Genomic DNA, 15,266 nt, shown 5'->3' with positions numbered 1-15,266 from the left:
ATAGCATGACACCATAGATATGAAGGTGTGTCACATTCATTATGTTGTAATTTTCATCCTTTGTGTATCTCATTTTGTTAGACAAATCTTTCTTTGAACTAGATACAAAATAATCAGTGTATCTGTAACCTCCAAGGAATAATATTTCTCCTACCTTTGAAGCCCATCATAAGTTACAGTCTCAATGTAATCAAACCGGCTGTCAACCCAATAAAGTCTCTTTGATACAATATCCAGAGTTATTCCAGCAGGCCAGCCTAATTTTGTTTTTATCAAATCCTGACGGTTTGTGCCATCCATGAAGGCCCTTTCCACTTTAGGATCACCAGACAGACTATCCCAGTCTGAGAAAAACAAGTAACTATGGAGGAAAAAAAAAATTCTCATGTTTCCTTGAGATTTTACAAAAACCCAGCATTTTACATGGAATTTAAAACTAGCACCCTTTCAGGACAGAGCTTGATTCTCAGCTGGTATACTAGGAAAACACACTTTATACCTCCTGCCCAAGAAGTAATTTGCATTTTCTTTTATAGAATGAATCTAGAAAGAAACATGCTTCCACCCATAAGACCTTCAGAAATACTAAGTGTCCTTAGTAAAATACAGACTTAAGTGTGCGGCCAGAAATAAACCGGTGACAAATATATGCATCATGAAAGTAGCACCCATCACTACAAGTTGCATGAAATTCCTCTTCCCATTCTCTGAGGATCCAAGTTTTCATGGCTTACATACATTTTTGAAGCCTGTTGGGTTGGGAAACACTAGCTTCCCTGGCTTCACTCCACCATTTTATTTCAGATAGTAGAAGGTCTGTGGATGGTATCACAACAGAAATCTTTCAGGATAACTTCTACTCTTCTGCAGGGCAATTCCACAGTTCCCCTGTTTTCAGGGCTGCTCACGCTCATGCAACACTAGCCATAAAAGAGCACATTGGGAATAAAAGCAGTGCACAGCCCTCCCATAACAATTTAAGGTTTAGAATAGATTAGGATAGAATGTAAAAGTTTAAAACATTTTATATCTGAATCTAAAATGACCACCCTAGCTATTTCTTAGTTCTTCTTTTGCATGGGAATAAAGGAATTTCTGACAACTTTTACCATTACCTGACATGTATCACTTACCCAACAGTTGGATCAAGTGCTATTCCTCTAGGATTTCCAAGATTTTCAGCAATTAGAGTCACACGGTTTGTTCCATCCAAATTAACCATATCTATTCTGTTCACACTGGTCTCAACCACGTATAGTTTATTGTTAACCCAATCCACTGCTAGATTTTCAGGTGTGTCAACTGAAACATTTAAAACTTCTTGGAAATCAGAGCCATCAATATTAATAGAAAAAACCTGAAAACAATACAAATATTGTCAGTGCCCACATGATGTTTTGCTAATCACAAGACACATGGCACTTGTCCTTTATCATCACATTGAGCACAGATCCACAATTGACCACTAGATACAACCAAGTCACCCACTAAGCTATGCCTTAGCTTAGAGGGGTTTTGCAAAAATTTGGAAAACAATGCAAAAACTACAGGAAGCTTGCCTTCAACTAGCATTTCTGCAAAATGGACAAGGTAACAGACTAGAACAGCCTTGTGCTTTAGCAAACATGACAAATTGCTGTATTAAAAAAAAAAAAACAACAGATGAGGAAAGTGCATCTTGCTTTCCCAGAATCCAGCAAAACCCAGTATTTTCATTAATTGAAAACAAATGAATATGCTTTAGCAAATCTCTCATCAGTGACCAGAAACGACAGAGGGAGCTCTTACTGCACCAACCACTAAGGGGAAATTGCACAGTGAAGAAGGGAAAGCTCTCCGTCCTGACAGAAAGGAGAAGGCTCAGCATTGCTTCTGGTCTCCTTTATTTAAGGCTAATTTTAACAGCATCATGCTCAAGAAGAAATAGTGTTGTTATCTTAACAGCAAGCTCAGAGCTACAGGAAGCAAACAGTATAAATGTGATAATTTTATATATACAGTAATCACGTGTTTATAACACTGGGTAATATGAAAAGCTAGGAAACATTATCCCTTTTTTGAAACAACAGCATGAGGTTTGGAATGTATTGAAATGAAAATACAGATTATCACAAGTAAATATATGCAAGAAAAATTAAGAGCTGAAATAGTTGTATCATTTTAAATATCCTTCAGGTCCAGGTAACAATAATCAAGCAAAACCATTTAACTGCCTATTCTGTTCTTTGGAAACTTTGTTGACAGAAGAGCTTATGGGCATTAGGTTATCAGACAGTACACTAAATGAGATAAAGATGACACAGAACACAACCCACAATTTTCTGGTTTAGTTTACATCTTAATCTACAAAAAAAAAAAAAAAAAAAAAAAAAAAAAAAAAAAAAAAAAAGGACAACCAAAACAAATGCCCTAATAATATTTTTATTTTAAGACATCAGGTGGAAATATGGATCATATAAGAAAATTCTTAATGTCATTGTTTTCACTGGGGTATTCTAGCCAGGACTTAATTAGATTAATTAATCCTAATTAATTAATTAGGATTTAACTATATTGGGGCAGATGAAAAGCCAGTCCTGGCCATCTGGGGTGTGCAGTGAAAAAAACCCATATTATCTTTTGTTTATACCTTTTACAGATATAGCATAAATCTCCTGTCTCATGAAAGTTCAGATTTAACCGTGACTTAATTCAGCCATTGTCAATGCAATTGCAGTAATGGGAACCCACTGCAGTGAAAATAAAAATGCCAAAATTGTGAACAAGTCAAAAATCGTGCATACAAATCCTGTCCTACTTGACAGCCATGCCATGTGCCATGTGCTTTCCAACAGAACCAATGTGGCAGTATAGTAGAAACTATAGCTTATGTGTAGGTTCAGAATAACAACAGTGACACCAAACTGATCCATACATGGTGTCAGCAGGAGGCAGGCCATAGATTCTCCTTCACTTTGCATGACAATCAATATGGGGTGAAGATTGTGGAGTTTCAGCATTTGACCTAGGACTTTTTTTGCTTCAAGTTATGCACAGAGAAAAAGAACAAGGGTGAAGTCCAACATTCACAAGGGTCTCCAGACTGTTTTTTAAAATTAGTCTGTTTTAAAGTATCTTGAAGATAAAATACTTCCTCTTAAAAAAAAAAAGTAACAAAATATTGGCTCATTACACAAAATACTGTCAATATTTGTTATCCAAGCTCAATTACAGTGCCATTTGAAGTATATGAAGAAATCTGATTTTTATCATCTTGGACAGCACACAGCTTTTACATTTTAAATGATCATGTTTCAAAAAATTACCAAGAAAAATTTGTTCTGTTTTGAAAGAATGTCTACTATTTCTCTTAATTAGTTTTTTGGACTCCATCTCAAGTAAAATTAAAAGTTGCTCAAGACATTCCCATATAATAGGATTCTTTGTTTAATATGTCACATGTAATAGTATAGCTTGAAAAATGCAGTCATTAACATAAAACATTTCAAGGAGCTTTTTTGTTAGAAAACAAAAATACAGCCAGCTTCTGCTCTCAAAAATGAAGGCCTATCAACACATTCTGCCTCTTCCAGTTCTCTACTTCCACACACACAAAAATATATTCTTCTTGAAATTTATACCCACCTTATCTTGCACTGTATCGGTCCAAAAGATTCTGTGCAGGTAAAAGTGGAAGTCCACTCCAACGGCAACCCCACGATTCTGCGACTGCACCAAAGTACGAAAACTTCTTCCATGAAGATCTCCAATCAGTAAATCACGGCCATTGGAAAAAATAATTGATGCAACACCAGCTGAAAGCAGGGGTGACAACTATATGACTACTCTGCAGGCAAGCTATTTTGCAAAGGGGCATTGAAATATATACATACTGGTTCATACACACTGGACACAAAGGTTTAAATAGATGATCAGACTACAATCTGTATAAATGTTTCTATGTGAGTACTAACTTGCTTTGATTTGCCTTTCGTTTCTAGACTTGGAGCAAACCAGGGAGGAATATGTATTAAAAGCCCTACCAGGTAAAACTTTTACAAAACCCCTGTGCATCTAAACTCAAAAAGACTATTTCTACTCTTCTATTTCCTTGCTTTAGCTCCTTTAAAGTATAAACTTTCTTAAGATTTTTCTGCCCCGTAAGGTTCAGATATTCCTTGATTCTAGCAGGCAGGCCATGTTTCTTATCTTTTTATGTACTGCTCTATCCTATCCACCTTCTTCATTCTCTCATCTCATCAGAAAATCTTTGCTGTATCTTACAGTAGAAGAAAGATTCCAGCAAGTCTTTGAAGGAAAGCTCACTTTCAAAGTAGATACCTGTTGAAAGGCTTGGTGTAAGTCTGACAAGAATATATTTAAGTCCAAATCCTATTCACCCTACACATAAAACCCTCTCCAATTAAAGCAAAAATGAATCCAGGGAAACTAATTTAGAGCAGGTATGAAATCCCCCCATTAATAATATAGAAAATCAACACTTTACAAACAACTCACTGGCCCAAAAGTCACCCTAATTTGAATGGAAAGCTTCTTGTGAAAAATTTTTCTGGAAACAGAACAATCTTTCCCAGTGCTGGCATATGCATGCCTTAATACAGTCAAGCATATTTCATTAGCTCAAAAAATTCCCTATTTTTTGAGGACATACTCAGAAAATTGCGAGATGGTGACTGCTCTGCAGACATGGCTGAAGAAAGAAGGAAGGGGGAGGGAACTGGGCAGTTCATGCTTTTCTAAGAAGCATGACTGCTAATCAGCTACGCCAAGCAGGGACGGCCATTCCCACTGAGTTCCTGCAGGCAGGAATACCTGCCTCACACAAAGGCCTGTTAAGCTATTACATCTCCACAAAGAAGGGCTTCCCAGGGCTGCTTTCAGAACAGAGCAGGAGATGAACATCCAGGAGCAGCTGCCTACTGTTGATGAGGAACCACACTCCTTGTGAGGCAAGTGTTCTTGCAGAGTTGAGACTCTGGGACACTAGAAGCCAGGAGCATGGTAACCCTCACAGGCAAGTGTCTGAGCTCACCATTCAGCAAACCCATCTTCTTGCATGGCACAGTCCTTCTAGAAAAAGTGAGGTTTCCTGATTTCTTGATCCCACCGAGTTCCACAGAGAGCAGGTCAGGAAACTGCCTCCCACAGGAGCACAATTTTGTCTATTAAGGAGGGCTCTGGCAACGACCTCCCAACTCTGCAGAAGTCAGGAATGCTGAAAAAATGCTGGAGCCTAGAAGACATTGTTTTGAGGATAAGCAGCCCTGATAAGGCAGTCCGGTCCACCAGCCTACAGGTGCCAGCAGATGCAGAGTCTCTTGATATTTGCTGATGTTCTGAATGCTGAACTTAAGTCCTTAAGGCCAGAGTTGTTAAAATCAAATACAGTTGTATGGCGTAGCCATGCAGACTGCCCCATTGTATCTAGCTCTATCTATTAGTCCAACAACAGCAAGAGACTTGCACTGCTGCACACTAACCTGAAGTGTTGGCTCGACAATGCCGATGATGCTCTAGGAAATAACCTTCCACACAGTGGCACTGGTGATGTCCCACACGATCTTCACACAGCTGGTCACAGACACCCCACATTTTGCAGTCATCAAAATCTGTCAAGTGAATAAGGCATATTTATAAGCAATGTTTTTATAAAAGGGATGCCATTATATTTGGAAAGCTCCAAGTTTGTACCCTCTGCTCACTTTATAACTCTTTGCAACACTGTGGCATGAGAAAAGAGGTTTTGCATGTTTTTCTACAGATGTTTCAATTTTCTGTTTCTGGATAACAAAACAACTGATGTTTGCTGCTCAGGGACCTACCCACGCCCCTCCCACCCCCACCAAAAAAGCTCCACACCTGTCAGGAGCAGAGGAAAAATCATTAGAAGGGATGTCATTGCCTACTTTCCACAATACAGAGTATGTCTATGCAGTATTCTTCCTGCAACAGATCTGTACACTTCATACACACACACACTCTCAGCTGGATTTAAGCCCACTCTGAAGGGGAGCCTTACCTTTATGTTAGTGCAGTACTCAAGCTAATAAGTCCTGCTAAAAGGCAGTATTTATTAGCTCAGGCTTGGTACCATGCTAACAGGTGTCTGATTTCCAATTAAAAGCTGGCTGTGCACCAGAGCCAGCAGCAAAAAGGACAAAGAAGTTCACTTTGACATGCAAAATACCATATAGGTAGAGTCTGCAGCTAGGACGACCCAGCAAATTCTCACAGATGCGCTCTACAAGTAATTTCCAGGGTTGCTACAGAATCTTTTACTTCTAAAATTGTGAAGTATTTAACTAGTCATCTTTTAAAAACAAGGATTTTTTAAATTCTGATTTTTGGGAAAAAAAAAAAATTAAAAAAAAAAATCAGATCTGAATACTGTCTGGTGTTTCATCCTATCTGCAGTTATTTAAAGCCCAGGAGATTTCTGACACTACTTAACACATGGCTTTGACATTAAAAGTCTGACCTACTTCACTTGAAAACCTGAGTATTATCAGTACATTACATTGCTGGAAACTGGTAATACTACTGTCAAAGAACAACAGAAGAGTCACTGAGACTGCACTAGATTTGCAAATATGTCCTTCATGTATTTCCCACATAAGAGTGGAAGAATGGAGTAAATTTTGCGCCTGGAGTCAGTGCATTGATTCCTCCTCTCTATTATGAACAACCATGCTGTCACTGCAGCTCATACAGCCCTCAGCCACCCAGTAATCTCGAGAATACAGAAATCTCATTAGAGACTGAGCACCTGGAATACTTTTAATAGCACAAACACCATAACTTGGGTTGAAAACCTGTAACAGATATTTACCCAGTTTCTTTTATTAGGCAGTGCTAAACTTCATGATTCTGAAGTTACTCTATTTCCAGTTACAGAGATAAATCATTTGTACTACCAAGGGTGTGCACTAACAAGTTACAGCAGCTACAGAATAGAAATGCAACACCAAAATACCTCACTTACCCTTACATTCTTGCAAATATTCTTCACTTTCATGTAAATAATCTATATATTGAAATGTCATAGGAGATACAGGCATACCATAGTGCAAATACAAAGCACCCTTTTCATTTTAAAGTACAATGATCTACTGTCTTCATATAAAGCCACTTTCAAAAAGTACCAAACACTTCAATATCATTAACTGGTTTTCCAGGCATACACCACCACACATCCCTGGACCAGAAACAAACTCTCCCCATTTAACCACTAAAAAGAACTGTAAAAAACTTTGACAATAAAACAGCCATCCAAGAGTAAATCTTTTTAAACATAATCATGCTCTCACTACGTCTTTAACGGTCTTATTGAAAGAGATCTTTATGATATCTCTCTGGTTTGTTTCTGTGTCACCATGCTGCCATTGTAGATTTTAATTCTTTTGCTCACTCTTAAGATTTTCCCTTTGCCAGTACATCCATCCATTTGGAAATTACTTGCCTTCCTGGAATCCAAACTTTCCCAATGAGCTATGAGAAGGTACTAGGTATCAGCAATCACTGTACTTCACTTACCAACACAAGTACGACTGTCATTACTACTTATTGTATATCCTGCAGGGCAATAACACATCCCTCCTGATGGAGAAGAATGACAGCGATACTGGCAACTCAGAGCAGCACAGTGTGATATGTCTAAAAAGGAAATAAAATAGCTCAGAAATACAACTACGCATATTACCAGTAGAACTGCTTTTTGCCTTACTAACAGTTACAAAGCTATAGTCTTTTCTATGATGAGTCTACAATTTCAGGAACACCTTGTTAAAACAAATCTGCACAAGAAATTATGTCTAAAGTTCCACAAAATCACATATGCTTGCATACATGCAGGCAAGGAAATGGAAAACAGAAGATAAGCTACTGTTTATAATAGATTTTCAGAATGGAGTTAAAGGGTAAGCATCAATCTTATATGAACCACCACCAATAAGTGCCATGTAAAAAGCTCCACTGAGGAAGCCATCTGCAATGCACCATGCTTTTCTCTGGTTCCACAAGACCTACTTGTGAACAACACATCCTCGAGCTCCATCTATTGGCACATAACCTCATCATTTACTCTTTTATGCAGAAAAAAACCTACTACATTACATTAAGAAGAATATGTATATTACTCCAATATATTAGAATATATTGGTTGGGTTGTGTCCAAGGAGAAACTCTTCTTTATCTTTTTCTCCTCTCTCTCTTTCTTCTTTTTTCCTTCACCACTTCTCCCTTTCCTTGTACTACTATCTAATAAACAATTCAGTGATAGGTGATAAAATTATGATTGTAAAGCAGTTGGTGACTTAAACTTCCTTCCTTTTCATCATCTTTTCCTCAGTTTCTTCTGATAAATGCCTTGCTTTGCAGCCCACATCTGATGTTACTACAAAACCACTCAGCAAAGCAAGAGACGCTTTCTTACAATAAGGTTTAATTTCCTATTTTTTTTCTGCCCTCCTATTCCAAAAGGCATGATTTTATCAATAGGAATTTTCTTCTTCCTAGAAATTAAAAACATAAAATACCCTGGTCCTGATTCTCAGAGGGAATCAATGTTCATAAGAGTGAAATTAACAGGAACTGTGAATGCTCATTGCCTCCAACAGAGAAAAGCCAGTATATCACTAACTGGAGAACCAGACATCCCAGGTGAAAAGATATTTTTGCAAACTCTAATCTAAGTAAATAACTTAGCCAAGGCTCAGGATACACTAATTCACTCCTGTGTTCCGATCAGTACACAACATTCCTTCTTACTTATAAACAGGGGAAACCACAGATATTTAAACAAAAAAGGCATATAGCACACCTTTCCCTGCCTTCTTGAACACATTTTAGGATAGTGTGTTTAGGAGTGAGTTAAAATCCTTATTTGTGAAACTTCATGTACAGAATTATGAAAGAAATGGTCTGTTTGCAGCATATATGCCTCAGACCATCTAGTCAAAACAGTGCCAACAAAAATAGTGAGCTTCCAAAATTTCAGCATTGTTTAGGAAACAAAAGGTGAATGTGAAGAGGTATCAATGCTGATGATTCTGCTATTCTGTGTATGCTTTTGATTCTAATACATACTGCAATGTCTGCCCGCAGTGATGTTAGTTTCATCTTCTCCTGCAGGGCAGTCTGCAGCCCCATCACACACTTTCCCAATTGGAATGCAATGCCCTGATGCAGGGCAGGCCCACTCTCCTGGGTAGCATTCATGGCGACCACTTTCTATGGAAAAGAAAAACAAGAATAATTGAGGAGTATGTTTCAAATAATACTTCGAATTTCTTGCCTAACAGCTTCCCAAAGCATCTCTATCCTTCATTATTCAGTTTCTGGTTCTTGCACACAGCTGGGAAAGACTATAAAAGAAACATCATCTATACTTCCTTGTCATGCCTTCTTTTACCTTCAAAGTACAATGCAAACAATACTTGTGCAGACACATGAATCCTTTTAGTTTTCTGTGTTGTTAGAAACAGTAAAACCATTTAGCTTTAGACTAACTGGTGGACCAGAAATGGAACTATAGTTTTGTGGTTTCAAAACACACAAAGGCTGCCTGGATAAAGATAATAATGATCATCATAGAAAAGGCCAATGAAAGAGAAAAAAGCCCACACTTTCATTCATTAAATTTCTGTTTCTCGCATGACAAATCTTGGCAGGAACTGAGTTATTTTCATTTTCAACCAACTGATTTTGGTTATTTGGACCCTCATGTCTTTTAATAAATGACCTGAAAAATCTCCACAGGAAAAAAACCAAAAGATGTAAGAGAAGACATAAAAGAAAAAAAAGATGTTCCTATATGCTAAACTTAGTCTGCATCATACTCAGTATCACAGCAATAACTCTCACACGAACAACAATAAAAAATATTGCATAAGTAAAAAAAAAGAAACAGGTGAAGATGAAATTCTAAGGTTTTCACACAATTAAAATGGATTCAGAACATCTTGATTGATCAAAATTTTAGTGAGGTCTTCCTCTGAAAATGTCATCATTAGAAGTAATTAGCATTAGTATATACCGCATCCTCTTTCATCTTCATTATCTTCACAGTCATCATCTCCATCACATATCCAGCTCTGATGAATGCAACGGCCACTTGGGCAAGTGAAGAAGTTGCCTCTGCAAGTTGCATAAGCTAAGAAAAGAAACATGGAAAAAAATCAAACTACTGTAAGTGACTAAAAGGTTAGAAATAGTAATATTGTCTCATAGATGAATAGTCATTTATAATCTCTCCTGAAAAAGTGAGCCAGTTCTATATCTTGTATATCTTGTAAATACTGCTGTTTTGCTCTGGTTTTAGGTATGAACTTTATTTTACAAAATTCTGGGTCTTTATAGAAATGAAAGGGAAGGCTAAGTTTCTCAATTAATTGTGCAACTAGATGCAGAGCACCTTATTAACAAGGTTCCTGAAGGTGGACATGACAAGGAGATGATACTCAAGACATCAGGAGGTAAAATATTTGTATGCCTTGTACTCAGAGAAACAGAGTTAAAAAAAAAAAAAACAAAAAACAAAAAAACAATGAACATTTATGTCAAAGCCCTCCATGGTTGGGAAGCATTCCCTAAGAGTTCAGAAACATTTGTGGGTCCTCCAAAAGACAGGCATTGCCAAAGACATGAAAGAGAAATATTTGGGGGGCAGTGGCGGGGTGGAATCATACTGGTGTGAGGTCCTTGGTAGGATAGAGCAACTAAATGGCAAAATGTGGCCTTCCCGCAGTGCAGGACATAAAACTAACTTAGATCCTATAATCAGTGGGGGTCCTTTTAAAATATATAGCTCACAAAAGTGATAACTCTACAGACATGATTCTGGCTGGAGATGCAATACTTTGGGATACCCTGATTGTGAAGAAAAGAATGAGCAAGAAATTTCCAGAAACAGAACAGTCAATTAAAGACCTTACGTGAACATCTAAAGAACAACCATCTGTACAGTTATGTGTCTGTAAAGTTGCACATTATAGTAACTGGGAATAATTCTAGAAGATCCATTCCACCTATCAGAAAATAAAAATGCAAAAAAGAGCCAAACAAATTTGGACAAAAAACAATAGCATGCTGTATCTAACTGAGATTTCAGAGTGAAGGAATTACCTTTGGGTCATGCTGAAATGAAGAAAATCACAACATGAAGAAGTGGAACTATATGTGTTAAGAAGAAAACTGTCACTGAATCCAGCAAATTCAAATAGTAACCACACACCCAGGCATTCAGCAGCAAAGACAACCTGAAAAAAGTCTATCAAAGTAGCACTGCAATTTTCTTCTCTCCATACAAAAAAGTCCTTGTAGAACAGAAGCTAGCTTTTGATGGCTGTATAGCCAAGCAATCAACTTCCTGCTATCTGCTTGAACCAGTTCTTAGTAAAATAGTTTAAAAAAGTGGGGAAAAAATGCAAAAACATCATACTGCAAGAGTTTTCATCACTCCTATCTCCACAGTCGTCATCATGGTCACAGATAAAGGCTCGTGGGATGCATTCTCCATTAGCACACTGAAACTGCGCACTGGTACATCCATGTGCTGGAAGAGATTTTAGCAGAGAAAGACATACAGAAAATCTGTCAGAAAACTACAGTCTTTAAAAGAGGATCTATAAAGCATATTTGTTTTGAATTAACTCTGCATATGGTACTTACTGCAATTAGCTTCATCAGAAGAATCTCTGCAATCAACTTTGCCATCACATCGCTGGCTTGCATTAAAACATGCTCCATTTGCACATGATAACTGTTCACATCTTGGGTAGTCTACAATAAGAAATACTTCAGTATTAGCATGAATATTAGACTATAGAGTATAATGAGTCATATATATCCAGTGTCAACAGAATATCTTGATTTATAAGAAAACAAAAAAGGAATACAAAACTTCCTGTACTACTACTGATAAACAATCCATTTATCCAGTATACTGTCTCCTCAAACAGATATTTAAGAATATCCTCCAGACAGATGCTACAAAACCTCGCAAGAAACAAAGAAAAACTAGATGCCCTCCCACACCCCAAAAAGATTTGCAACCCAGTTTACCATATGATAGAAAAGAATGCAACACAAAAGGAGAGCAAGCTGTGAACGTTTACTTTATTTACTTGTAGCTCAGTTTTACACTTTATTGATCTTAATAAAAGCACTTAGGTAGAGAAGGAGTTCCTGAAATTTACAGTTCCTAGGTTTTCTTAGAATGTCTTGAGTTCTTAAACTGAGAAACTTCAGGTTTTTATGGTTTTATTGTAATTAAGCCAAGGATGTTAAACTCCCAAGTCCATGATCAACTTTAGGACCTCTGTTTTTTATTTCTTGTTTTCCCCTTCCCAAAACAAAAAAGATTCTGCAGAATGAATGGGTTTTCAGTTTCTGGCTGTTCTATTTACGTAGATGACCTACAGGCCAACAAAAGGGATTATTTCAAACAACTTAAAACCAATTCTGAAAATACTTATGCATATAAGCAGTCAGTGAGTTCAGTGGAACTATCCAACAAACTAAGCATGTGCACCTGCTAGAGTTGAGTAGAAGAATATGAGCTTAGTTTAGCTCATTGCTGTGTAGACAAAAGTTACTTATTTCAGCAAATGGCAAGTATGAAAGCAAATAATTGCTGGTTTTGGAAGTGAGGTTTATTGAACCTTTTCTTCTATACAGAAATACAGGTAGATAAATGAACTCAAGAAAGCAAATAACCAAATTCCATTTTGCACCTTTTAGATTTTCAGTTTGAATTCTTATCCCATTTTACTTCCATATGAGTTAATAAAACAGATAGAGCAGGCTCTCACTTCGGCACATTTTCATTCATACTCTTGGAATTCAAAACATGGATTATAAAATTACTCAAGCAGAACTCAGAAAAGCTGCAATTTTTCCAGACAGTGGCAAACTGTTTTGCTTGCTTTTGCTGTTCTACATATCATGACATTCCCACTAAACTTCAATCACCTATGGAATAGGCTTACATGATTTTAACTGTTAAGTTCTTAATATGACAGCATAAAAAGCTGTGTTGACGTCCACTACAAGTATAGCCAGACTATCTCCCTGACTGATTCATTTACATTTCATTCATTTTCACTGCAATTAATATAAGTCCACAATGGCCAGGTAGGAACAGCATGTGCCTAATCAGAGAACGGTAGTTGCAGATTACCAGGATTCCAGTTACAGCCTTCCTACCTGAGGCCTTCTGGTGCTAGTTCCCAGACTTTCCATTTCAAAAGCCTGCACTGACAATGCCAACACATGCCCTAAATACGATTAGAATCCTTTAGCCCCACTTCTCAATCAGACGAACTCCCTTCTAACATAGACATCTCATCCATTTCTTGCTTGCATTAGGCTTATGAACAACTCGTAAAGCTTTGGAAACAACATGGATTCTGAAGTCTTAACTCTGCCTACAGAAAGAAAGAAAGGCCTGACCTGGGGCCACGTTTTATGCTCACTGTTGAAACAATGCTTCTTCCCTGTCTGGAAGCAGAGAAGCCATCACAGGGAAGAACCATCAGGAGTTCTGTGGCACAGCAGGAAATAGCTATGGCAGTACAAGAGTACTGTAAGTATTATGGGGCACATATAAGAAAAAGAACAATAAAAGGTATTTGTTTTGTACCTGCACTGAAGTGGGAAATCTTTTAAGGGGATTTATAATGGACAGTTTTGTAATTTTCCTCATCTTTCTTCACAACCCACAGAAATACCTTCAGTGATGTTCCAAACTGTTTCTGATGGACTGAATGTCAAACAAATAGGAAGTTGAACCCATTGCTTTGCACTGCTTGTTTCTTCAAGTCAGTAATAAGATTTTTCTCAAGCTCATATTAAACTCCCTTCAAAGGAGGGAGACTTTGTCAAAGTTTTTTCTCCTGCAGCAAGCCTGGAGAAGACCTCAGCCTGGAAAAATCTTTATGATATTACATAATCTAGTGTATAAATGCAAATCATTATAAAAATACCAAGCATGGCAATAAGTAAAGATGTTCTGAAAATGCTTCAAAAATACACATTCCGACTACATTGGTGGTTTACTAGAATGTGAACAAATACTTTTTTCCTTATTTTCTTTTCAAATCTGCTTGGTGTACAGATTCTTTATTTTAATTGTAGTTGTAGAAGCAAGAATATTCTTTGAAAATCCCGATGGACACAAATTTAACTTTTAAACAAACTTTAACTTTTAAACTCTGTACAGGTAAACCCATTCCCAACCCCCTGTCTAAAGACCAAGTTTAGTAAATTATAGTTCTGATCACAGCTTTCTCACTGATCTGAAAGATATTTTTGACTGCATTGTACATTATACTCTTTGTACCTTACAGCATATTATTTTAATAAAATGGTTTTAATTATTTGAGGCATTAAGAACTAATCCTCATGAATAATGGCAAAGCTGTGAGTTACACCAAAGGTTGTAGCCAATGCACTGCATGGTTCAGGAGCATCTGTGCCATCAGGACAGTTCCGCAGTAGCTGGGATAAGCATCCACACTTCTATGGGAGGAGAAGCAGCAAAGATACAAGAACGAAGCAAGAAACTATGGCTTCTGTGAGGGCCAACCACTGTGCTACACTTTCCAACAGCTTCTAACTAAGGCCCCTGTGGAAATCACACACAAAATGCACCTATGGCATTGTGTTTGTGGTGGACCCTGTCGATGTTGAGAGAATGAAAGAAGCCAAAACAGAAGTTCATAACAGTACTAGGATATCTGAAAATGAAGGAGTGCCTGTCCTTGCAGCTGTGAAAAAACAGGACTTAAACTGCCTTTCTTTCTCTCCAAAATTTAGAAAACATTAGCAATGAGTGAGCTGAATTCTTCTACTCCCTATCACCAAATGGAAAGTTCTGAATAGGAAAAGAATAATCTGGATCTTGGCAGTGGAAAAGGTAGGAATGGGATGAACCCCCTAAACTGGAAGACCTATACAATCTAGCTTAATGAAAAGCTCTCCAGCAAAGAAAGTCTGGGAAGTGAGTATCATGACATTTTGAATTTAAGTGAGAAGGTCTTACATTAGTCACTGCATTTGGGGCTTGCACAATAAACATTTCCCAGCTTTTATTTGACTGTCTTTTTTTAAAGCTAAGATCTCTCTGTACACACCTGATCCCACAGCACTGCATTTGGGTATAAAAACCCATAGTTATGCAAGAACTGATACTGATCAGAGAAGCTGATCATACTGTCTGTGTTCTAGGGGTCACGTGGAAAAAGTGTCAGCGCTCTGTGAGTGACCTG

General features: G+C 37.5%; 1 protein-coding gene across 6 annotated transcripts in view; it reads right to left on the bottom strand.

Annotated features, from left to right (window-relative positions):
- The window catches only part of LRP2 (LDL receptor related protein 2), a 135,106-nt gene that overhangs the window by 90,589 nt on the left and 29,251 nt on the right, over positions 1–15,266 (bottom strand). For all 6 annotated transcript variants that reach the window (XM_030018645.1, XM_030018647.1, XM_030018646.1 and 3 more), the window contains exons 5-13: positions 11,668–11,778; positions 11,438–11,551; positions 10,034–10,150; positions 9,085–9,228; positions 7,534–7,653; positions 5,481–5,609; positions 3,625–3,794; positions 1,134–1,357; positions 155–361 (exon numbers count right to left, since the gene is read on the bottom strand). In XM_030018645.1, coding sequence (XP_029874505.1) covers positions 155–361; positions 1,134–1,357; positions 3,625–3,794; positions 5,481–5,609; positions 7,534–7,653; positions 9,085–9,228; positions 10,034–10,150; positions 11,438–11,551; positions 11,668–11,778 — 1,336 coding nt within the window. The remainder of the gene's footprint in view (positions 1–154; positions 362–1,133; positions 1,358–3,624; positions 3,795–5,480; positions 5,610–7,533; positions 7,654–9,084; positions 9,229–10,033; positions 10,151–11,437; positions 11,552–11,667; positions 11,779–15,266) is intronic.

The sequence above is a fragment of the Aquila chrysaetos genome, chromosome 6 (assembly GCF_900496995.4).
Source record: "Aquila chrysaetos chrysaetos chromosome 6, bAquChr1.4, whole genome shotgun sequence".
NCBI lineage: Eukaryota > Metazoa > Chordata > Aves > Accipitriformes > Accipitridae > Aquila > Aquila chrysaetos.
The sequence above is the reverse complement of the archived record's forward strand: the minus strand, read 5'-3'. Positions and strand labels throughout refer to the sequence as shown.